This window comes from Poecilia reticulata, linkage group LG14, assembly GCF_000633615.1.
Source record: "Poecilia reticulata strain Guanapo linkage group LG14, Guppy_female_1.0+MT, whole genome shotgun sequence".
Lineage (NCBI taxonomy): Eukaryota > Metazoa > Chordata > Actinopteri > Cyprinodontiformes > Poeciliidae > Poecilia > Poecilia reticulata.
The window spans coordinates 5,620,108-5,645,733 of NC_024344.1; the positions used below are offsets into that span (position 1 = coordinate 5,620,108).

The 25,626-nt window shown below is 37.0% G+C and overlaps 1 protein-coding gene across 1 annotated transcript in view; it reads right to left on the bottom strand.

Annotated features, from left to right (window-relative positions):
- trpc4a (transient receptor potential cation channel, subfamily C, member 4a) overlaps nucleotides 1-24,616 on the bottom strand; it is a 33,578-nt gene extending 8,962 nt beyond the window's left edge. Inside the window, exons 1-7 of the mRNA XM_008427276.2 lie at nucleotides 23,993-24,616; nucleotides 20,396-20,625; nucleotides 18,993-19,211; nucleotides 11,244-11,384; nucleotides 10,796-10,972; nucleotides 9,808-10,008; nucleotides 474-819 (exon numbers count right to left, since the gene is read on the bottom strand). Of these exons, the coding sequence (XP_008425498.1) occupies nucleotides 474-819; nucleotides 9,808-10,008; nucleotides 10,796-10,972; nucleotides 11,244-11,384; nucleotides 18,993-19,211; nucleotides 20,396-20,554 (1,243 nt within the window). The 5' untranslated portion in view covers nucleotides 20,555-20,625; nucleotides 23,993-24,616. The remainder of the gene's footprint in view (nucleotides 1-473; nucleotides 820-9,807; nucleotides 10,009-10,795; nucleotides 10,973-11,243; nucleotides 11,385-18,992; nucleotides 19,212-20,395; nucleotides 20,626-23,992) is intronic.
- Nucleotides 24,617-25,626: the final 1,010 nt, after the last annotated feature.

Sequence of the window (25,626 nt, forward strand, 5' to 3'; positions counted from 1 at the left end):
ACATCCCCTCAACACAAAGAATACTTTGTGGTATTCTGATTTAGTAATGTAATTATATTAGTTGCGTTACCACCCCCACGCCACTAGAGGCAGTAGCAACCTCGAAAAGATGCGACTAAGGAGCAGATTTAGACTATAGAATTTGGTAAAAACTGAGTTTTGCTGACGTAATTAAAGACACAAGTTCAAATCTATGCTGAGAGTGGAGCTCCTTCAATCAGGGCTCCTCCGCAGCTCTGATTGGCTAAGCAATGTAACGTGATCCTCTGCAGCAAGTGATGGCAAAGTGGGGCGCGTCATCACGACTTTACACAAGCGTGTCTTTACTTCCGCGACAGAAGCCCAAATAAATCCTAGGAAAAGACATAAAATTGACAAAATAGGGGTTCCGCCGAACCCCTGAGACCGACTCACCGAAGCCCTGGGATTCGATCGAACCCAGGTTAAGAACCACTGGTCTATACAATACTCACCCAGCACCCATGGTAGTATCATCCACTCTACAGTGGTTGGCGGAGGGCCCTGTCGGTCCTGCCTGTCTTGTTCTGTAGTGACAATATGCTGGGAGGCAAGCAGCAGCAGGAACAGAAAGGTCAGGTACGATGCAGTGTGGCAGATAAACTTGATGAAGGGCTTGCGGATGAAGAGGCCATAGCGACTCTTGGGTGCGATGAGGTAACAAAGGGCAAAAACAGGATAGAGGAGGCCAATAAAGACACAGGTGATGAATTTTCCTGCCCAGTGGCGCCGCCTCCACCCGGGAAACTCATCATACCACCTCGAGGCCAGGAGCTGCTGACAGTTTGGCTGAGCCACGAACTAACACAAATGAGAAAAGACGGGAGGGTTATAAGAATTAAATTAAAAATTTTTTGGTTCTCATTTACAGACATGAAAAATTGTCTCAGGATTTTTTTTTTATACATTATGCCAAACGTAAGACTGCAGGATGTAAGCCTGTAATGAGAGCGCTTTCTCTCCTAGGTTGTTTTTCCTGATTTCCCATAATATAATGAACTAGTATTCGTGTGCCAAAATTAGCAACTGTAGCAAACTTGAGCAACAAATGACGGAGTGGGAAGTGTGAGTGAAGTGAAAACAGTGAAGTGCTGGTCATCCACATTCAAATTTAAAAATGTTGCACTATTCAGATAAATGAAGCTGGAATCTCCACTTTCTGTAAATATAATCTCTGCTCACAGAAGTGTATGTACTCATCCACAGGAACATACAATTTTTTTTTCAAAGGCTAAAGATATGTCAGTTTCTTTTGTTTACTTGCTTGTTGTGTAGCAATGCCTTAAACGCATGACTACAAAGTAAAAGATTTGAAATTAAATGTCTTCTTGATATGGGTTTAAATCTTATTATGAATCAGAAACAAAAGGTAGACAGTCATTTCTAAAGGTACTGCATGTGTCCTACATGGGCTAAAATACATATATGCAAGCATTTATATAGATGCATACAATATTATAAAATAGTATGCTGGGTATTTATATCAAAGGGTTGACGAACCCTGGTGGTTTCCAATTCATTAATTCTGCAGCTTTGTTTCCATGGGAACCACAGACCCCCTTATCTAGTTGGGGCATGAGGCTTATGTTCCTCTGCTTCAGCAACAATACTGGTGCAAACCATGACACGGAAAGGGAGAAATGGTCTTTGAGAGCACACACATTTTATGAACAAATGAGACTATATGCAGTCTACAGGAAGACAAATTTTAAGATGAAAAGAAATAAAAAAACAAGGAAAGACCAGCTGGTTTTTTTTAATCACACATCTCCTTTTACATAAGTCACATAAAAAGCTCATTAACGTGCACCACAAGAGGCAGCCGACTCTTGTAATGAAGACCTTTAGGTCAGAAAGTTATTAAATAAAATTGTGTACTGCATCTTTAAAAAACAGCTGTATTTCTTCTGATTTAAACACTATGGTAAGTGTCGGTGGCAAAAGTGAATCTGAGTTTATAATGATATGGTTGATTTTCAGATGCTTAGACATTTTCATAAGTCACTTTTTCACATCAAGTCTCAAGTCTATAATCACCAGAATATTCCCACACTCAATGAAAATCATGTAGTCTGCCTACAGCACTGCACAGCTGTACTATATAAAAATAATCTACCATTAACCTTTAACTGCGATGAATTATTTAAAAAATAAATGATTAGTGATTTTTTTAACTAAAAATGTAATATGAAAACTATGTTTAAGGGAAAAATAGAAGGTATACATGAATACTTGTTTTAAGTGATTTGTTGCTAAATTTCTTGCAAAAGGTAAAATATGTTTTCCACAAGATATTTTGTTTTTAAACCAAATGAAGTAATTTAATACAGAACTCAGCTTGACAGTTGATGTGTGGCCATCAAGAACATGCTTTTTTTTAATGAATCATTAACACCCCTCATTGGCTAATAAATGTAACACAACCCTAAACAGAAAAAAATATCTGCAATTCTGTTTAAGTTTGACTGCAAATGCTTGTTCAGTAAAAATAAAAAAGGTATAAATCAGCTATCAACTCCTTCAATGTTTCTGCCATGAAACATTAAGCAGCAGCCATAAATGCCCCACATAACATTACCATAGTAATCAGTTATCTGCATACACTTCAACAATTTAGAGAGAACAACAACCATTTAGTGGAGCTAAAAGTACACTTGCACTTTTAGCTCCATACATAAGACAGATTGTTTATGAGAGCTCAAGTCTGAATAGTCTTCAGAGACCAAGTTCTAGTCAGGAAAACCTAGACGTCAGAATTGACTTGGACTTAAATGCAATTCCAGTGTAAGTTACAGGCTACAGTTAGCATTTCGGACTTAGGTGTATCAATTCTTGCCAATTTCTGACAAATGTGGACAAGTGTGTTTCAGATTCTAGATAGACAGGGAAATTGTCCAAGGTAGATTTTATGTAGACTGATATAATTAATGATTTGATCCAACTATATCAACCTGAAATGACTCAGTAAACAGTAATCATACCATGAAGGGAGGAGGTTTTGAATAGAGAGAGAACTACTTTTCCATTTCAGCTCTAAAAATCTTCTGTTCCCAGAAAGTCTAAACAAGGCAGACATCAATGTGATAGCAACCTTTCTTTTGCCTGTCACAGTCACTTAGAAAGGCTTGCTGCAGTAAAGTGTAATATTTGCCTGAGGTGGCTGTTTCACACAACTCAAGTCCAGTTGAAAAACCGCCTCTTCGCAAAGCACCTCTCGACTGTCGCCTGTCTGTAAGTGCTCACAAAAAAGTGCTTTTGCTGTGTAAGTGCAGATGCTTTCAACTTAGTGAGGACAGGTTTACCTGCAGCTCTCCAGACATAGTCTGTCTAAACCTTCTTACTTCACTTTTAAAGACAAACAGTGAAAATAACTTCTTTTTTTTATTTCCAAAGATCTACCATAGAGATATAGATGAAAGCCAGGTGTATTCATTTTGAAAATGAACATGCATAAGTTAGTATAAATAAGTTATTATGAAATACATTTTTGTTAAAATTATAATGTACATGCTTCAGTTTCTTCATGCTTTTTGGAGTTGCATATTACCTCTTAAAGGGGGAGTATTAGGTAAATTCAACTATTCTGAGTATGAAATGGCTCTATGTGCATGGAAAATGCATAATAATGCTACTTTATTAGATGAAGGATTTTGGTCACTGTGAAAATGAGTAAAAAATGTCCTTGAAATGCATGCATCTGGAAACTTTTTAGTATTTAACCTTTTAGGAACATTTTCTAGTTTGAACACAAAAAGACACTTCAGTATGAATTCATTGCTGGGGACTCGCAGAGTCCACACTCTTTAAAACTGAAATTAGTGTGAATCTTCACATTTCTTTCTCCTTTTCTCTCCATCAAGACTTTTGTTCACTGCGACTCAACAAGATTTGTTTTGTAAAACTCTTCAGGCTAAATTACTTATACATTTCTATGATTAAAATTTATAATTACTAAACCCACATTCTGTGGCATGAAGGACTACTAGTTCAGTATAACTTCACAATAAGGACTTTTCAACACTCAGTGAAAATTGAGATGTGTGTGCATCTGTGTTTTCATAAGTAAATTATGCGAGTTTCTTCACACTGCATGAACATTTCTCAGTAGCCCCAACTTTTGGACACTGCTCGTCTTGACTGCACAGTCTTACAAGGTAAACAGTATGACCTTAAAAATGTAGATTGAAATGTTTTCAAGGACAATCACAAATAGGTATACCGTATATTCGTTTATAATGTAATAGAAGGTTTTAGATTTGTAGAATCTAAAACCTTCCATTTTAGATTTTACTGTAATGAACGTACAATAAAAATGTACATTCAGTGTACATTTTTACTGAATGTACACTATATGTACACTGAGCATTCAGTAAAAATGGTCAGTGTACATATCTATAAATACATATTGTTCATTTATCCTCATTTTATTTCCCCGTAAAGTTTAATGTTTATAGTTTACGTCCATACACTGTAAATGCAATTTTGAATTTAAAATGCAAATCCCTTTGTGAACACAATCTTGGTCAAAAAAGGATTCTGATGCTGAAAAAATCCAATTCATTTATCAGAACTGATGAGGTTAATATTAATCACCGAATAATGGAAATTTAAAAATATGTTCTGAACTTCATTTCACTTGTATTTTAGATCTTTACTGGGATCACTGATTTGTTATCAGGAAATGCTCGGCAACAAAACCCTAACACTAACCTAGCTTTAATGGTTCCATAATTCTTGTCTAAAGGAGCTTTTAAAATGCTGAAACACTTAATTGCAGTTTTTATAAAAAATCACAAGAGGGCAACATTAAACTACAGCATACAATACTGATCGCATTCTTCTCAGTGCCTCTGGTTATTTTAGGCATTAAATAGAAAACTAATTTTATTCCTACTTGGATTTTTGAATGCTCACCAGCCACCTTTGCTTGTGTAACAATAACCAATCCACGGAAAAACCCTTAAGCATGTTGGGGAATGGATGCAATAATATTTATGTGATTTGACCTCCTGCTGAAAGAAAGCACAGAGTGTTGTGTGAGCTTAGTTACTCATGTGGAGATTTGTCTTCACATAATTATGAAATGCCTTTCTAAACCCCAGGATCAAACCAGCAGTAAAATTAACAAAAAAGTAAACATAAATGTGATGACAAATACAAAATAACTCCATTCTGTGTCCTCAGTGCACACAGAGCAAGGCACCAATGTCCATTTTGAGGAGGGTCAGTCATGATCACTGCCACACTTATAAAGCAGCTGCAATATAAAATAAATATCCCACATTCAGGCTGAGTCATGCCAATTATAAGTGTTTCTATATTTGCCTGGGAAATTGGTGAAAGACAAGACAAAAGATCAAAAAGGGAGGGGAAATGCTCTTTGCAAGAATAAATGAGCCTATTTAAGCCCGACTAAGTGTCCGCCCTTGATGTGTCAGAGGGCCAAACCCCCTATTTGCTGGGTATATGAGGTGTTGAAGGAACAAGAAAATCTGTAGGAGGACCTTTCTTCAGTGTGTGTCAAAGAGTGTTGGGGGTTAAAGGAGGTTATGCACACAGATGATATTGTTGTCAGGAAACAGCTGCACAAAATGTTGCCTTTAGGCTATTTTTTAGTTCATTCAGTATTTCTGAGATCAAAGCCATTCATGCTCCACAAACTGCCTTCTTCAGCAGGAGAATACAAAGGAAATATGCATTTTTCATGTGAAACAGAAGAAAATCTTTTTGTTTTTTGCACACACAACTGGAACTGTACTGAAATATGCGGTAAGCTCAACTAAAAGTAAGTTGCATCAACACAGACAGCAAAAATAATCCTGGTGCAAAATTAGTAATTCCACAACATGCTCCAAGTGTACATATACTTGCACATATTTAATGTCATTAATCAGTGTTGTAGTGCTCGAGCTCGGTCTTGGTCTCGAGACCAGTTTTTGATGGTCTCGGTCTTGTCTCGGTCTCGGGCGCTGAGGACTCGGCATTTTATTTCAAGACCAGTCGAGACCGCAACTGTGAAAATATCACTAAACATGYAGCATACTATCCAGTTTATTTGTTAACATCTTTATTTTCAGTGGATGCAAAACACACCGATAAAAATCCAACAAATAAAGTGACTTCCCAATTACGTGTTTATGTTACTCCCCCCCTCACCTTTCACTCGCACGCGCTCCAAGACATGCACAGTGTTTTTCTCTCAGCGGCAGAAGATCTGTCTAATCGTCAGTAATAGAATAAAGCTGCAAAAATCAGAAGAAATCCGATGGATTCCCCACCGACTACGTCTAACTTTTTTCGTCACTTAGAAAAGTAGCTCAAAGAAGGTAAGCTCCGTTGACGTGATGTTAGCAAAGCTAGCTGTAAAAACACATAAGCATTGTGATGAAAAAAAGTTGTCACTCACTGCTCTGAATTATTGTGCGGAGGAACACCTCCGCACAATAATATGTGACTGACTTGTTACATATGCGACAAGTCAGTTGCATATGTGCGACTGACTTGTCGCACATATGAGGCAAAGCTGTGTCCAAAAGGCTGGAATGTAGTGATGCAACATTCAGGAGCAGTACGATTCTTCTGCACGGGTCTTTACTTATTAGATAGGACTGGAGTGTCACTGAGAGCCTATCAGATTACCATACGCTGTCAGAATAGCATACATCAGAGGTTCCCAAACTGTGGGGCGCATCCCCTAGAGGGGGCGCCGTGCCATTGCAGGGGGGGGGGGGGGCGYGGGAAGCCGTCTGGATGAAAAAGAAAAACAAAAAAACATGAACGCTGTATGCGCTGGGTTTTTACCTTAGAACGGCCAAGTCTCTGTTATTCCTCTGAAATAGTTTGGAAACCATGGGGGGGCCCAGGAGAAAAAGTTTGGGAACCACTGATGTAAGGGAAATGACATGAAAGAAGCACAAAGTTTCCAACCTAATAATAAAGAAACATTGATCTAAATATGAGTTGTACTTTCAGTTCTACTCTGTTGTGGAAATTAACGCAAATATTCTATGAAAACATCAAAAACTGCAAAAACCTGCATTTTTGTTTGTTTTTAAAACATTAATAGGTTCTTGATCAATTTAGCCAGCATTATTAAGGAGTAAGGAGATCAAGGTTTCAAGTGAGATGGAAAAAAAGAAAAAAGAATCCCAAAGCCCTGCGGGAGAAACTGTTTAGTTTGATGAAACCAAATATGACGATCCCCCCCCCTCAAAAACACATCGTTCAACCACACAGCTATTTGTAGGGGGGGTGGCAGAAAATGTTTGGAAACCACTGGGGGGGCGCAGGACAAAATGTTTGGGAACCACTGGCATACATACATCTACTTCTTGCTTGTTGTTCCTTGGTCAGTGTTCATAGTTGAGCGTCAGGGCATTGTCTCAATTGCTATGTTTAATGGTGCAGACAGTGGTGGTTTCTGACATGAGCAACATGGGTAAACACCCAAGGCGTTATTTTTTAGGGATGGCACAAGACCACCGCAGACAAAACTCTTTGTTCTGCTTTGCACAGAGATGGAAGCAAAGCAGAACAAAGAGTTTGTTAAATTTGATATTAGTTAAATTTATTAAGTATTTAATATCTATGTGTTTTAATGGGAATATGGATCTTTCAGATCAATTTGAGAAGTAATTTTGATCATATTTCACATGTTATATCGTGTAGAGCKCGGCGCTGGTCTTGACTCGGTCTCGACTTCCCTCGGTCTTGGTCTTGACTTGGTCTCGGACCCTAAAAGTCTTGGTCTTGTCTCGGTCTCGATACTCTCTGGTCTTGGTCTTGTCTTGGTCTCGGGTTAGGTGGTCTTGAACACAACACTGTCATTAATACTCGCCCGACACATTTGTGCCAGGTACCAGGGAAAAAGTCTCCTAGCAATTTGCAGAAGAGCTTTATTGCCTTAAACAGAGATATTTGTCAAGAGATCCATTAGGATGACAGGGCATTGTCTTCCATCACGACCACCTGCACATGTGCCAATTAATTTCTTTTTGTCAGTAACTGCACTCATCTTCAAGTGTGTGTGTGCTTCTGTGAATGTGTGCGGCACATGTTAATTATGCAAAATAATGTGGAAGAAACAGTCGTAAATTAAGACTCCTCCAAAAAGTGCATCTGGTCTGTCAGCCAGACAGAGCTCCCAGGAAAGCAAAGCAAAGTGAAATTCAAATTGCCCCTGGGAGTAATGTTCTTGCTTCTTCATCATTTTTGCTTCACCTTTATATTCAGCTGAACTTTTCTGCACTAGAATATCCATTTAGCACATTTTATTGCCTTCAGCCGTCCCCTAACTTTGTAAGTGCATCAAGAATTCTGCTTTCCACATCCATCCTCCTTTATACTGTGGACAATCAGAACCCGTGCATTAATAGCAAGGTACCATGCAAAAGATCTTTCACTTTCAATGTAATTAACATGTAAAGTACAAATTTAGAGAATAAACTTTATCCTCCACTTGATTGTTAAGCACAGTTTTTTAAGGCACCACTCTATCACTTACTGTGCAATAAGTTTTAATGTTTTTTCACTTTCAGAATTTATTTTGTTTTAGCCTTTTCTCATTGTTAAATTGAACATGAAAGACAGTTGTGGTTTGACATACAGTCCGGTAAAAAAAAAGTATGTCACCTCTTCAGCTCTTTAAATAATCATGTTCTTAAAACATTGTATTTCAATGTTTGGTCAACGTTATATCCATGGAAAAGATAGTGATTTAATTGGATTTTTACAAAGTAAAACTTAAAAACAATAAAAAACATTATGTAGACGAAGAAAAGGTTGGGGAACTACACACCTTAATTACTAGTCTGACCTCTTTAGCTGAAATGAGACACTTCTTGTAGTCATCAACCAGACTCTGACATCAGTCTGAGGACACTTTGAACTTCTATTTTAAATGGGAGATGTTTGAGGCATTTCTTTTATCCACACCTTAGCCATCCCACAGTGCAATGAGATCAACACCTGGTTTTTAAATTGACCCAGAAGTTTCCATTTCTTAATTCTCACACTGGATGTAGGATATACTTTGGAACATTGTCATGCTGCAGAGGTCAGTTCAGCATCGGCTTTAATGTTTTACAGAAGGTCCAAGCGCCGCAAGTGCCTTCTGTTGCTTAGCAGAATCTATGATTGAGTCTATGATGATGAACTGGTGAGGCCCACCAAATGAGATACTTTTCCTATAATGCTGTTTGTTTTTGTTGTTTGCCAAAGATGGCTCCTACCCTACTGTCCAAACAATCTTGCAGTCTGCTCATTGGCTCAACTTGCTTGGCAGCTGTTTTTAGATGTGTTGAATGCTCTCCACTTTATGGGGTGTCTGATTTGAAATTGATTTTGGACCTCTGTAAACTAAGATTTTCAACTAGACTCATAAGCTGCAACAATTATTTTACTGAAGGTCCCAGAAAGCTCTTTGATCTTATCAAGGTGTGCACCTCAGGTCAACTGTCAGGAGAACACTAAGCTAAATCTGTGAGATTTAAAAAGAGGAAACAAACTCCAAAATGATGATTAAAGATGTTCCACCTGATCTTTTATGACCATGTGCAATTTTAGCCATTTCAAGTGCAACTAAATGTGTGGATGTCCTAATTTATTCCTATAAATTGTTCTACATTGATGCTAAAATAAGCATCTGTCCTAAACAAGCTATCACTTCTGTTGTCACTTTGTTCCGTTCCCTGAAGCTTGTTTTGATCCGTACTATAAAATAAATCACCCAGGTCAACCAAAAAGAAAAGTCTCCATTCTTACCATTAACAGTTTTATGTTTCAGCATACCTCTTTTTGATGGTACTTGATTGCTAGTCTGAGTCTTGCAAGGTCGTTGTTGCCCTCCTCTTCCAGTAAGTTGGCATCGTCTCTGTAGTTCAGGATCATTTCCAGCTCTCTGGAGCTCCTTGTTTGGTCCAGCAAGTCTTTAGCAAACTGTTTACACTGCTGAGACAGCTCCTCATACTCAGATTTGAACTCATTCTCCACCTGAAAAAGCCAGATGCGCAATAAATGCAAAATACCAATATGATCCAAAATAAAAACTAATATAGGTTAACATAAAAACAAATTAAAAAGGAACTTGAAGGATTGATAGCAACTTAAACTTTAATTCTGTGTTCTTTGGAATGGAAAATTGATTTCCTTCAACCACATTAATTAAAATCAGTTATATTTTAGATGTAAATTTCCTCTTCAAGCACTGGTAAGTCTTGTAAAAAAAATCAGTACTTTAAAATTACAAATGAGCTTTTGTTCCAGAAAATTATCTATTCATAGTCTTTGTTAATAAATGCACATTTTTAAATGCATTAATTAACCCTGCTTCTGTCACTGCAATGTTTCTAATCCACCTGCTTATCCTCACCACTTTAAAACATTTGACTTGTTCTTATTAAATCCGTCAGCTCTAACATGATTTTGAACCCTTTTTTCACATTTTCACAAGTCCCAATATAAAGCACCACAGCATTATTTTGGGACTTCATGTGATAAACCAACACAGCATGGCTCTTAAACATTTTTTGCTAAGAAATACAAAATTGAAAAGTGTGGTATGCATTTCTTTTCATATGCTTTTACTTCAGTAACAGCAAATTTATCGCAGTGCCTTCCAAAAATAAAATTCACAGGCAATTGTTTGTCAGATAATGTGATTCGGAAAGGGACACATGGTTAATTAATGAGCATGCTGCCAATATTTCAGGTCTTTAAAGTCTAATTTTAGTACCGCGTGTCTCAGCTCAGCAAACAGGTGTCTCTCTCCTCCCCTCACCTTGCTGAGCTCCTGCAGCTCCCAGCTGAGCCTGAATGCAGTGAGAAAGGGATCTTCGCTGGAGAGCGCAATTAGAGAGGGACTCGACAGCGCTTTGTAGATGTTGAGGCGAGACCGAGAGTGCCGCAGGCTGTCCACGTCTGAACTAGACACACACTCCACACAGTTGCAGCGCACCTGCAAGATCAAACAAATCGTGGACACATTTTAATGAGGCTTCCCTGTGTTTAGTCATGGATCATGTCCCCGTGTAGCAAAGCAAGCACTGAATTAATCAAATCTGCTAAGCACTGTAATGTCTGTAATATTTAGACATTGCAGCGTGCTACTGGCCTTTTAATTCATCTGCAAATTTTGCAAGAAATTCCACCTTAACGATACAGTTGGTATGTATAATAGATCAAATATACAGTTTCCAACATGATTCAAAGATACTTATTTCACTTACCTCGTGTGGCTGTGGCATAGACACACCTTTCTGCACCAGAAGCTTGATAATTTCATAGTTATTGGTGTGTGCAGCGAGAATGATGGGAGTGATGTCAGGGGTGAAGTCAGAAAACTGCTTGTCCAATAAGATAGGGGGAACCTTTCAGGAGAGAGGAGGAAAAAAAAATCCCTCACTCTCACACACATGTCAACAGAAACTTTTCAAGCAGCACACGAGGCCGTAGACTGTGAAGCCAGTTAATCTGATCTGAGTTGTTTTGTGACCTCTGGGACAGGTCATTAGTGCATTCTTTGGGTATTTTTAGTGGGAAGGCAACTTGCAGGAAGGTTCACCACTCTTCAATGTTTTCTCCATTTGTGGATAATGGCTTTGTTACTCTTTCTAGGCTGGCAGATGTGTACAACTTTATATATTCTAGAATTTATTTATCTTGGTTTTTGAGATCCTTTAGGGTACTTCTTTTTGTCTGTCAAGTTCTTCCTTAAACATTTAATAAATGTTTGTACTATGCTTTTTAGCATTTCACCATTTGACAAGACACTTAGGTTGCCTTTGATAATAAATTGTGTGTGGTTTTCTGAATATTTTAAATGTAACGCAAAACCCAAAATAGAACTTCTTACGGGAGAAAATACTTTCTCAGGGCATATCTTTGGCCAACAAGATGAGAAAAATGGGTAACACTTTATTTGAAGGGGTGTGCATAAGACTGACATGACACTGTCATAAATATGACATAACATCTGTCATGAACATAAAGAAGTCTTTATGAATGTTTATGACAGTTGTCATGAAGTAATTCGGTAAATAATGACACTTTTAATGCAAAGTTGCTCTAAAAGTTGCATTAAAAGTCCATTAAAAGTGCCAACTTTGCATGATTTTGATCAATTATAAAATAATGCAAAGCTGGCATTTTTAATGGACCTTCAATGCAACTTTTAGAGCAACTTTCCATTAAAAGTGTCATTATTTACAGAATGACACTTCATAACAACTGTCATAAACATTCATAAAGACTTCTTTATGTTCATGACAGGTTCATGTTTTTGACAGTGTCATGTCAGTCTATGCACACACCTTCAAATTCAGTGTTACCGAAAAATGTCCTCCATATTAAAATGGTTATTAGGAGTGCAGTTCCCAATTAAACAGAAAGTTCTGTATTTCTCATATTTCAGAGGAAAACATGCTCAGAGAAAATCTCCTCCAACTTATAGCTATTCATGTCATTCAGGGAAACAAGAGGGTAGCAGTGAGTTGGCCCCTTTTGATACTTTTAATTGAAGGTCAATTAAAAGTATCTGATTCACTACCAGTGAATCAGATAATAATCTGATTCACTGGTAGAAAAGAAAGGGAAGTTATTCAGAGAAATGTGAGATGGGTAAGGATTTTAACTCGAGGCAGACTCATGACAGATGGAAAGAAGAGGTCAGAGTTCCAGTGAGGAAACATTACCAAGATGAATTTTAAAACAGCTTGAAAGATATCAGGTTTTCTCTGCTGCTTCGAAAAGCTATAGGGAAACTGTGAAAAATGGTTTTGAGGTGTGACAACAACTGTAAAAATGAAAAGTCCCAGCTTCAAGAAACCATAATTTGATTTAGAACCAGATCTAAGTAAATTTTCTTAAAAAAAACCCCCAAAAAACAAGGTTGTGGCAGGTGAATATTGTGCCTCACAACTTCTGTTGTTCTGCATGAATTCAATAGCTAGAAATCCAGCTGTGCTAGTTTAAAATGGGAAAATGTTTTATCCCTTGTTGTTTGGTAAAAAGATTTCAGCTGTTCAGCAGATTGGGGGCTCCCTTGAAGTAATTTTGGACTTCAAAGCTCCAGATTTTGACTGATCCAGACTGCACCGGTTTATTTTATTATAAAGACCCTCTGCTTTAATATATTCAGAAAATGGTCTGATGTTATCATGCAGGATGGTGGTAAATGTCACTGTTCAGTGGCTCTAACCTGCAAATTTTATTCAGCATTAATGGCGTCTTCGCAGATTCACAAATTCCCTATGAAGTGCACTAATGCGCCCACATTTTATCAAGGGTGCTGGCTTTTTGAACTTTTTCAAGGTTTAATTTGTCGGATAACTACAAAGTATTTTTCTTACTTCAGCTAAAAAAGTTGCATCCATAAAAAAGTTTATTGCACACCAAATAAACTTCATCCCATTATTTCCTGCATTAAAATGCTGCTCTCCAGGTACCACTGCCAGACAAAGTTAGTAAGTCAGAGACATAAAGATACCTTTGTAATATATTTTCTAATATTTATTGAATAAACAATATGAGGGTTAATCAAAGTTAGTCAGTTTAATTGTTGGTTTTCTAGTTAACTATGGAACTAGGTCTGTTAAATGCATAGCACAACAGTCAAGCTTAGACTTTTCTTCTGTTTTTTTTTCTGTCTATTGCCTTTGCTGAAAATGTACACAATTCCAAAAACTGCACATGACCCATTGATGGAGAAATAATTTATATTTAGCCTTCCTATTTAATGTCTTAAAGTTCCAGAGAGCCTTTGCGGTGCATCATAAGGCTATGGAGCAGCAGGTAGGAGAGCTGTGCTCCAATGTTTACACAGACAAAACAACCTAATTAAGGAAGCATTTGGGCTCATTTCCTGTTTTTTTTTTTTTTTTTTCGGCCTTTTCCTGATGGATTTTTTTCACACAGAAAACGTCTGAAGAGAAAAATCCCACTGGAGTTTTGGTTGTGAAGACTTTTGCAAACTGACTTCTGAGTGAACACCCCAATACTCCTCAAAAAATGTGACCTAATTTAAAAAAAAATTATTTTGTTCCTGGAAAGCAACTTTAATGCAGGCATTGACAAACTGCTCATCATAGTTTCTCATGGGAGGGAAACATCCTGAAACCTCTCAGGTGATTTAGCTGTGTCAAATACCTAAGGAAATACCTCACCAACAACCTTTGGTGAAATAACAGCTCATCATCAAAAAGGCTCGTTAGTGGCTGTGTTTCCTGAGAGACCTGTAGGGGGAATGGGTGATCACAGGAACCATCATCTCCTTCTGGAGGCGTGTTGTGGGAAGCAGTCTGACCTCTAGCATCACTGTGTGGTGTCATAGCTGAACACTGCTACAGCAACGTGAACTGCAGCAGGAGGTGAAATTTGCTTACCCATCACAGACGTTTACAAGAGAAGAAACAAGGACAAGGTAGACACCATCCAAGACCCCACCCACTCTGTACATGACATTTCTGCTCTCGTCTCCTCAGTAGGAGGCGTAATGAGTGAACACATCCACCCAGAATGACAGTTTCTTTTCCCGACACGGTTTTAATAAAGCTCTCTTCACTGTCACATAAGAGTCTAAAGAAGGACCACATTGCTGCTGCTGCCACTCACTCAGCTCTCCCTGCTACATCTGTATAAAAGATCAAATATATTTGTCTGTAATACTAAAATATAGAAGTTTGTAATTTATGTTCTTCAGTAAAACTCATACATGTCCAGAGAGAGAGAAAGGGGGATAAAACAGGTACTTGAGCCCTTTGCTCTTGATATTCAATGTAAGCTTTTAAGGTTTTTTTTGCATATATCCATTTTTTTCATTTATTGTCTTGATTATATAGCATTCTCAATGTAGTGTATCTTGAATTCTAGTTCTGCTGTAAATACAATTTAGAAATAAAAATAAATCAACCTGGTTTCCATTAGTGTTCATGCTGCAAAGTTAGCCATTTATTAGTCTGTCTTATACGGTTAGACTTTACCTTTTCCTATAATTTGTCTGTTAAGTTTCATTCTTTAATCTACTTTCTCTAATTTTTGCCTGCAGGAACCTTTTATTGCAAGCATATAATTGCCAACCGAGACAAATGTATGCAATCACTCCTGAATCCTTCTCTTGCTTGTCACCTCTTTCCAGGACATGTTGTTTGCTTCCTTTATTTTTTGTGACATAAAATTAAACTTAAATAGATTGTATTGAATGGCTTACCATTGGATCTTCTTCATACAGAGATTATACTGACAGCCAGACAGGTAAAGTGAAAAGGTAAGACATGGATCACAGACAGGCGTCCCAGACGAAATGGAAAACCCTGAGCAACATCCAAAAAAAAATATTTAAGACCATTTAAATGAAAAAAAAAATAAAAATAAATAACGTTTAGAAGTCACTTTATCATGGAGACACTAATTACTGGTATGGTTTACCCCAATAGTCTTCACTTTGTCAGGTGGCACAGGGCCATTCTTGAGAGTCTTCGCATTTCGCAGAGGAGGATGATCTAATAAGCCACAGCATAGACTCTGCTTTCCACGTGGGAGGAGGACGGACTTCAAATCATGAACATCAAACAGCCCTGGCATGTGCCCAAGCACGGACCAGGAGGCGCGCAAACCGCAAGATGTGAAGTTATGATAATTGTGGAGAAAGGAGATGAAACCAGAACCCACTCCTCTGCGTTATGCGTATCTGTTGGTCTCATTAAAAGGAAGCAGCCACCATCAGCACATTGATAAAACATGCAACAATAGCATCTGCAAGAGCTCAGTATCTGTGCCACTTTTAGTTTTCACTGAGCTCTATTTCGAGCCTCCCTGCTGGTTTTCACATGCCATCCCACAACATCACAAACATTTAGATAATGCTGAAAGAAAATGGGACACTGAGCAGTTAAGGTTTTGCATTGGAATGTGGAAAACAAAGCCAAAGGCTGTGAATCAGGAAAGCATGACTATGCTCACTTTACATTTTGCTCCTTCCTGATGTAATGGTGTTTGAATTAAACAAAGCTGTCAAAAAGAAGGGAAAAACAACCACAGGGCGCCTTGTGATTCTGAAACAACAAGTTCAAGTGTGCCACTGACAGATTCTTATCTCTACTCACATGGTAATTATGGAGCTCATTAAAGGGTGAATATCAGCATATTTTACACAAATAAAATGAATATATATTAAAAGTATATAAAATAAAGAAGTCAAAATATGTCCACTGGTTTGACAAGCATGGAAGTATTTTTTAAAAATAATTACAAACAACCTTTGTCATATAAATCAGATAGTGAATAAAATATATGGATTTCACCTTTTTTCATTTTTGTCATGGAAATTGATTTAATTATTGTGAACTACAACTGTGTGAAAAAAAAACTGAAGAAAGGTTGTAGAAAAGTGAAAAATGTCCATAAAAGTTCTTGAAATTCACAGAGACCTCCATGGAATCTAAGTAAAAGCAGGAACATTTGTGAGATTATTAAAAGCCAATCATCCAGACATCCAGCAGAATTGAAGGATAAATATCCACATCTTCAGTGAAGGATAAGACAAATACTCCCATTAATAAGTCTCAGAGAAGATCCTGGCAACAAACACTATGCATTTCCAAGACAGCTTTTTAATCTAATCAATGGGCCTCTCTTGGGGGGATTTGGTTGTGCCAGAGTGATCTATTTTCACAGCTCACTCATGTGACGCAAAGAAATACTATCTTAGAAAGGAATTAAGTTATAGGGGTAATGTGTCAGCTGATTGATGTTAATGGTGAGGGGTTCAGACTCTCCACATCCACTTCTGTAAAGAGAATAAATAATCATGCTTCTACTTTTATTTTTTGCAAAAAATATCGTAACTTTTAATTTTTTATTCATTTTAAGTCCAAATTTATCCGATAAAAAATTAGGTGCATTGTTGCATTAAACTCAAGAGCAGTCTGATGTCTGATGTGGTGCTTCAATAGTGAGAAGCAGAGCAGACAGGACTGGAAGCTTGTAAATGTAACAGTGGAGGACTCATAGCACTCTTCTGATAATAAGAATTAAGCTCCTATCTGCCAGCGCCAATTTGCAACAAGAGGCACTACGTTTAAGATGGACAGTATTGTCAAAATGTTCATGATAAAAGAGGGAGAAGAGCACATTTGTGCAAATTACCCATCATATTTTCTTTAAGGAAATACCATCATATCTCAATGTGTAAGACATTGAGACATTGCAGTAGAAAAACAGTTGAAGTTTTTCTACTTCATAAACAGACTTTATGAAGAAGATGGTTTTGTCAGCTTTAGTTGTTGCCAAGGTCGGTTATGTTGAATGACATAGAAAGCTGAAGTATTTCAAGGCTGACAAAGCAATTTCCCCTTAATTGGACATAAAATAACTCCTTTATTTGAGCATGTTGGACTCTTTCTCAGAAGAAACACAGCATTTTGTTTTGGGAAGGTTTTGTGAAGCAAAGTCTAAAGAGTTGTATTTTATTTTTACACATACATGCACACGCAAACACACACACACATATATATATATTATATATATATATATATATATTAATTCTCTCCATGACGGAGCTCATAACTCAAATTACTCATGTGTAAAATCAATTTTCCCCTGTGAAATATATTAAAATGCCACTAATTCTTTGTTACACCCGTCGAATAAAAATATGTAAATAAAAACTGCAGTTTATTTTACTACATGTTTTTGAATAAAAAATCTGCTTATGTTATATATTGTATACAAACAAAATATAATAGAATGTTCCATAATAAATTGGTTTTATTAAGAATAATTTACAGCACTGACCTTTGAGATCTGACATATGCTGACATATTCAGCATATTCAAGTTGGGGAAAAGAGGGTGAACTGAATAACTGAATCTTATTTATAGATCTTTGCCCTTTTTGTCAGGCTTTTAGTCATGCTTTCTAACCCTATAACAACGTCTTTACCAGTGCTACAATGAGAAGTAGATCATATGACCTCAGGAGACTCGCAGTACCACCGGATGTTTGCTAATTCCTTATGGCTAGTCTGAAGGAGTTGCATGAGGGCGTGGCAGGGAAGGAGTGCTCTATGAGGAGGAAGCTTAGAAACCGCAACTGTGTCTCAAAGACGGTGCTGAGTCTACCCAAGAATTTTGCACAGCTAAATGGTTGCCACGGGAGACTAAAGGATTTCTCAAACACGTGTGAAAGAATCAAAGCAACCCTCCAGGTATGTTTTTAATGAGGGAATAACATTACAACATAATGTAAAGCTGAAAAAAAAATCAGTTTTAAATAATACTGCCCCTTTGAAAACCCATCTAAAAAGGTCTACTCCATTTGTCCTTTCATTGTGTTTCTGAAAATAGTTTGGCAAATGTCATTAAATATGGTATTTACCCGTTTAGATATAAAAATAATAATAAAAAATAACAAAGAGAATATTATAGAAAATCAGTTTCTAAATCTACATTTGAAATGTCTTAATTCTTTATAGTAAAGATGTTTAAATGTATGGTGTAACTACAATGTAATTGTAAAACTTCTTATTGAACAAAGCTCCAAGAGCTTGATATTTCCAACCAGAAGTAATTCGGGGTTATGTTTTTCTAGTTTTGATGGGAATTGGGATAACCTTTGATGTATAAAAGATAGACAGAAATACTGTAATGCCAACTGCTGAAGAGGCTGCCAGGTGACCAAGCAAGAACACTATTAATGTTGTTTACTTGAAAAGGTTAAGGTAGGGCTTTTAACCAGTAATGTCTATCATCTAATTACCAAATATTTTAAGTTACAAGCACTGCTGCAGCATCTAAATCCATAAGTAAAAGGCTTTGTTTTTGTTTTTGATCGGTTCCGTCGCTTGTTGAATCCAAATAAACGTACTATATGATGCTAAATGACAGTCTTTGTTTCAGAGTGTCTTCTGCAACATTTCTACTCAGGCTAGAGAAGGTTTGGAATGGATGTAAACTATCAAATTTTCCACTTGTTCTCCTTACCTGCATGCCTCCACTTGACTTCTTATGATTCAGCAGCAGCTCCACGGCTCCCACCACTTCCTTGCGGATAGCGTGAAGCAGGGCATCACCGACGTAGACACTGAAGCTCAGCAATAGCTCAATGATTTCCAAATTCTCATTCTCAATGGCAATGAGCAGAGCCGTGCGGCCAAGTGGGTCAATGCAGTTGATGTTGATCTTAAAGTAGATCTCTGCCTCCTGAATAGAAAGCCATGAGATGAAAAGTTTGTTAGTTTAAATTGGGCTGTTCTCAACCATTCGATTTTTTTCCCTTTTTTACCACTCAAGGAAAAAGACTGCCTTGAACTAACCAGAAAAGAACTGGAAATTGAATCTTTTTTTCTTTCTTTTTTTGTAGGCAATCGGACAAGAAAAAGTCTTGTTCACTTATTCAAAGGGGAAGAGGGAACACTTTAAAAGCAGACTTAATCAGTGCAATTGTAAAAATGTCAATGGCTGCTACAGAGTGCAATCAGCAGTTATGAGATAATTTATTAAAGCTTAAATTTGTCCATTTTTTTAAATCTAGTTCAAGTCCAGACCTTGAGAGCTTTGATCCTGCCACCTTTCAATGCATCTTTGCTCCTACACACTTAAACCAGACAGCATGAACAGGATCCATTCAACTCTGCAGAGACCTGCTAACGAGAAGTTAATTTGATCCAGGTGTGCTGGAGAAGGGATTCATCTAAAACTTGGAGGAGGGCAGCAATCGAGGACTGGACTTGGGCACCCATTCACTAGACCATGTCACTTGGATCACTAATAATCAGTTTAATACAAACTGTACATTTAATCATAAAAATTATGAAAGAAAACAGAAATGCAGTGTCTCTCTTCTGCAACAGGTCTGACAGGTGTTAAAGTGGTTAACCAAATGGGAAAGCAGCAGCTTTTAAGATGGCTGTAAATGATTCCATTTCAATGTTTTACAAATAACTCAAATTACAATCCATTTTATGGCAAACTGCTAATTGAAAGTTAAATAAAAAAATATCTAAATACTGCTATTAATAAATACTCCATCAAATAAAGTATTCCATATTTTTTTAATGGAATACTTTGTCATTTGAATATATGAACACTAAATTTAAAAAAGGGCCTGGAATAAAAACACTTGAGAAATCAAAGTCCCTGAAATACATTAAGCAACTTTACAGAAATGTCATAAACTAAAACACTATCATGAAATAAATAAGTATATAGATAATTCCTCGAATAAATCAGTATTTTTGTTTTATTGGTTGCATTTATGTATTTGCTATTAAATAAATTAAATTCATTTAATTTTAAATCAAATGGCTCCAATTGTTACGACTGCCACGTGTAGAAATCCTTTTTTCCATTTATAATTGAATGTACCAATAATCACTTCTACAAACCTCCAGGGCTTGTTTGACACTGGCGTAGTCTCCCTTCTCCACAGCTCCGAGGTAGGCTTTTTCTAACGGCGACAGCTCCGACTCAGCCCGCACAATTCGTAACGGGATGCGGTCCCGGTATGAAGAGCTGTCAGTCCTCCGGTAATACAGCTGTGACATCTCCCAAGGATTCAGCTTACTGGCACCCTACTAACACTGCTACAGCTGCTGCCAGGCTGAGGGACTTCACACTGCAAGAAACAGAGAAAAAAGTGTTAGGAAGAGAATGAAGCTGTTAGTGCTCACTTTCACTTGCATGGGAAGAAGGAGGAAAAAAAAGGTGAATACGTCAAAGGTTATGCTGAATGATTGAGTTAGAGCAGAATTTACAAACGAATCATTTAAAAGTAATGCTATTAATGGATCATATGGACAAAATAATATATCTGATAAAGGAATTTCCTCATAATATATTTCTGTATTGAATGATTAAGATTTTTTTTTTTTTAGCCAGACTTAGAAATTTTATAATACATGTCTAAAATACCAATCCAGTTTTTAGGCATCAGTTTCAACACGAATTAAAAGAACACAAGAAAACACTATTAATAACTAAAATTGCCATAAACTGAACAGAAGATCATCTTAAGCATTGTGGGTCATAATGGATTACAAGTAAATTAATTTATGTCGTGTCGCTGGTAATTTGAGAATCTCAACTCAAAAAATTGTTTCCTTTTTCTGAAGTCCTGTATCTAAGCAACCCACTTAAAAACAGGCACATGAGTCAGACAAGGTGTATAAAAAGAATTAAAAAAGGATGAATGTAAGTCAAGATGTATTAGTTTCATATTACTTTTAGTGAAGTACAAGTTCCCCAATGCCTAATAAGCCACTATTTCTTATTTCCTCCTGGTCTCAAGACGACTCATTATCATCACATTAATGAGCAGCAAATTAGTCCATGAAGGGAGAAAGAATAACAGCTTATAATTAGCATAGTATATGTGTAAATATATGCACATTTTGACTAAAGCTTTAGGTTCTAAAAATGTGCTTTAGCTGGAGCAGTTGTATGCCTGATATGTGATTATTGGGTTTATAACAGTAAGTAATCTGACAAAAAAATGTTACCTGGGGGCTTTTTTTCAGTGTCTATTGCTAGGCTCTGAGTCATAATCTCAAAATGTACCAAGTTATCTATGAGCTAAACATCAGTAAGAAAACATTTTATTATATTTACAAAATTAACAGAGGGATTTTACTAAAACTGATGAGGTGAACATTTGGTTTATTAATTCGGTTTTAAAGCTGGGACAATTTTTTTCTCTAAAAAACGAAGAAAAACTGTCAGTGACAAGTTTTGACCTAGGTGAGGATAATACAAGATCCCTGCAGGGCTCTAGCTAGATTCTCAGCTGACAGAAGATGTCACCTTCACCTTAATTAGCATTTGTTTGTTGGCTAGCTAAGCCGACACACATGCACGTGAAGTGCTTCTTAGCAAATAAATAACTAAATAGAAGTCTGGAATAAAAATGTAGATAGTGTACATCTACATTGGAGTGATGGAGTGATGAGCAGATCGATTGATCTGTGTCCAGGGTTGGACTGCTACACGGGACAACCATTGGACTGAAGGTCTTGTGCCTTAAACAGCTGCTTAATTTGCTTCATCTTGGGCCAGCTTTGTTGTCTTGTTGTTATTCCAGACATATTCACTGTTGCTTTAGGCATATTTAAAATAAGTCTTTACTGCCACAATAGAAAGAGGAGAGAGAGGAAACATTAGATCAAAGGCCTGCAGCAGGGAGGCCTTTGGGTTACAGGGAGATTGTTGGTTCCTAATAAACGAGATCTGCTCCTGGAAGAAACCAGGCAGGAAACTTTTTTTATTTTTTACAGAATTCCAGTTACTCTCATTCATACTCCAAAATGTTTTGTGTCTGTATTATAGATAGCACAGGCAGAAGACACATGTAATTAATGACTATTTATATTATTTATATTCAAGCCATTTAATAAAATTATAGCCTTTGGCATATTTCTTATTATCAATTCCATTCCATTTTGTGTGCTAAGTAGTAATTTGCTTATGGTGTCTTACTGGACATTTTATGTTCAGTGTTGCTCTTTCTCACTTAGGGGTCTACTGACTTACCCTGTAGATGTTTCAGGGTAATTGTGTCAACTCAACCAGTTCTGAGATGATGGTTACACCCATAGCTTAGGGATTATAGTAAAAAGAAAAAAAAAAAAGTTTAGTGTCTCAAACAATGACACGAGCGAACTCGAGTTTATGTTATTAAATTCCATTTTTGAGCTTGAGATAATTTGTGATTATCAAGAAACATAAACGGAAGAAAAATAACTATGCTTATGCCATGGGCGTCCAGCTCCAGTCCTCCAGGGCTGGTGTCCTGCCAGTTTTAGATAAATGTCTGCACCAACCCAGCTGGTTTAACCCTTGTGCATGCGAGGACTGAGGCAAACATAGGGGATGGTGGCAAATGATACAAGTTTTACGTGTGTGGGGTCAGTTGGACCCAATTTGTAGACATAAGGGTTAAATGCAGAGGTCTGCTAATGAGCCATCATTTGATTCAGGTGTGTTGGACAAGCAGAGGACTAAAACATACAGTATACCAACGTTTGTATACTACTTACAATAAGAGTAAGTTATGCTGAAAAATATTATATATATTTTTATCTGTACTTGTTTTAAATCACTCCACCAGTGGTCATTTTTGATGTAGGAATATGGCTCACTGTCCAGGGTAGTTTGACCACAGGGATGGCACAAACTCTGTCTATCTGACTGTCTGTACATTGTTAAAAATTAGTTTTAAAGATAAAAGTTATGCTTTCAGTAAGTTTCCTGGATGACGGTATCATAAGGTGTCTACTTAAAAATTACAGATTTTAATATCAGTTGAAGACTGATCTATTTCATTCACTGAACTGTCACTCTTGAAAGTTCCTATACTTGTTTCACAGAAATAAACACAAAAACAGTCACTTTAAATAACAAAATGCACTTCTGTGGACAATGTTTTTAAGCTCTGCTGCTTTCCATGTTTATGAAGTCCAGTAAAATTAAGAAAAATGTTTTTTTTCTTAAAATACATGATGTAATAAACAGACACTGAGACTAGTTTTTAGCAAGTTTTCTCAGCCCTCTAAACCTTACACCATACAATGGGCAGTTTATTACAGTTTGAAATGCAGATTGTCCATGCATTGGCAGATCGTAAAATTCCCACACATACTCACTGAAACTCAGTGGCATCATAACATGATGTAAAAGTTACAGAGCTCAGGCAGCAAAAGCTCAGAGGATTTGCAATATATTTAAACGAGCCACTTTGAAACTTGCAGTGAGATTAAAACTATTATTAAATTGTAATTTTCCAACAACTGGTGTGTGTGACTGGTGTGACAAGAATAAAAAAATATGTCTCATATAGGCCTATATATATTTTTTTTTGTCTATTTTTAACTGGATGCCACGTTTATTTATTTATTATTTATTGTTGTTGATGTTGCTTTTCTGTTCAGGTCAATTGAAAGCTGAAAGCTGCCCTTAGCTATTTTGAATTTACAAACTGAACAACAAACCTTTGGGCTGTTGAACATTGGGACATCGTCCTCGAAGATCAAGGTTCTTCCTTTGGAGAGTAGCATAAAAAAATGTCTATCTCAACTTCTCAAATTCAGAGCAGATGTGCGACGGATTTATGAGAAGCGCCTCCTTGATGATATGTTAGTGCCCTCAGTAGCCAGTTTGTCTTTTTTCTGTTTATCTGCTTCAGTCTGCATCCTCCACTGTTGTTTTTTTGTCACTTCGCCGCACTTCTGAATACATCCTGATCCCGTGCGTTTTAATTTCCATTCGTTCTGAATGCGCGTCAAAACATCGCATTCATCTCACCGCGCAAAACAAGAAGAAGAAAAAATCCCGGTAAAAAGGAAAAAAGAAAGAAAAAGAAAGAAAGAAAAAAAAACCACGAGTTGACGAATTTCCAGGGTAGAACAGACCTAGTTCTGCAACACCTCCACTTTGCCCCCTGGGGTTAATTTCCACCAATGTGCATGTCCGATTCGACTTAATCCACCTGTTGGAGGGTGACTGAGTGGAAAGCGGAGGTTCCAGAAATGAACGCAGAGTTTCCAGATGCCTGGCAGGCGGTCTGCAGAGCGAGCGCTGCTGCAGACGGGTCGTGCGCACTTGGAGACGCATTGAACAGTGTTGCACTGCAAGAGAGAGAGAGAGAAAAAAATATCTGCCAAACGAGCAAGTCCGATCTACCCTTTATTCGCATACAGTGATATTTGACATGTAATTAAACCTTTCTAATCAGCTGCGTGCTTGAAATTATTTGAAAACGACAGGATAGATTACTGACAAAACTAAACAAAACAAATTGTTCAGGAAGTATATATACCTGTAGCTCGCTCACATTTGGAAAGCACGATATTATACTGATGTGTATCAATGGATTGTATTATACTCAAAAAGCACATGTATTTCAGTACTACAATTTAAAAAAATAAACAGATATCATGTAGAATTATCTTTCTTTATTTTTTTTTAATTTTCATGAAAACCCAAAATTCAGTTTATCAGAAAATTAAACAAAAGATCAACAAAAACACACATGACAAACAGCTAATAAAATATAGACAATAGAGTATAGTAAGGCCAAAATTGTTTGTTATTCTGGCAAATTTGAAAATAAAATTCTGATTATTCAAGAGACTGGCATTGCTTAGAAGGGGAAAATGAAAAAAAAAATCAACATTAAATGTTTTGATTTACAATTTGCTAAAAATGGCATGTCAGTCTTAAAGTCTTAAGACACAAAGTGCTGTACATAATCACAATGCTAATCTATCCTTTCAACAGTGTCATTGTTCCGACGTTTCAACTATTTTTTCCTCCAACTCAACTTTCCAGTAATATGACTTCAAATAGTTTAAGAGTTGGCTTCTTTAGCAATGAGCTTTTATAATGTAAAAAGTGTAATGGAGGTTGCCAAATATGGTTGGTTGGAAAAATTTCAAGTACTGTATTTTTCGGACTATAAGCCGCTTTTTTCCCACACTTTGAACCATGCTGTTTATATGCTGCAGTCTCTTTCTGTGGATTTTTCTTCAACCACCAGGGGGCTCTTTAGCAGAAAGTGAATCATTGGAAGTCAAAATTGGAAATCAAAGAAGCAGGTACAACGGAGAACTACACGAAAAAGTTC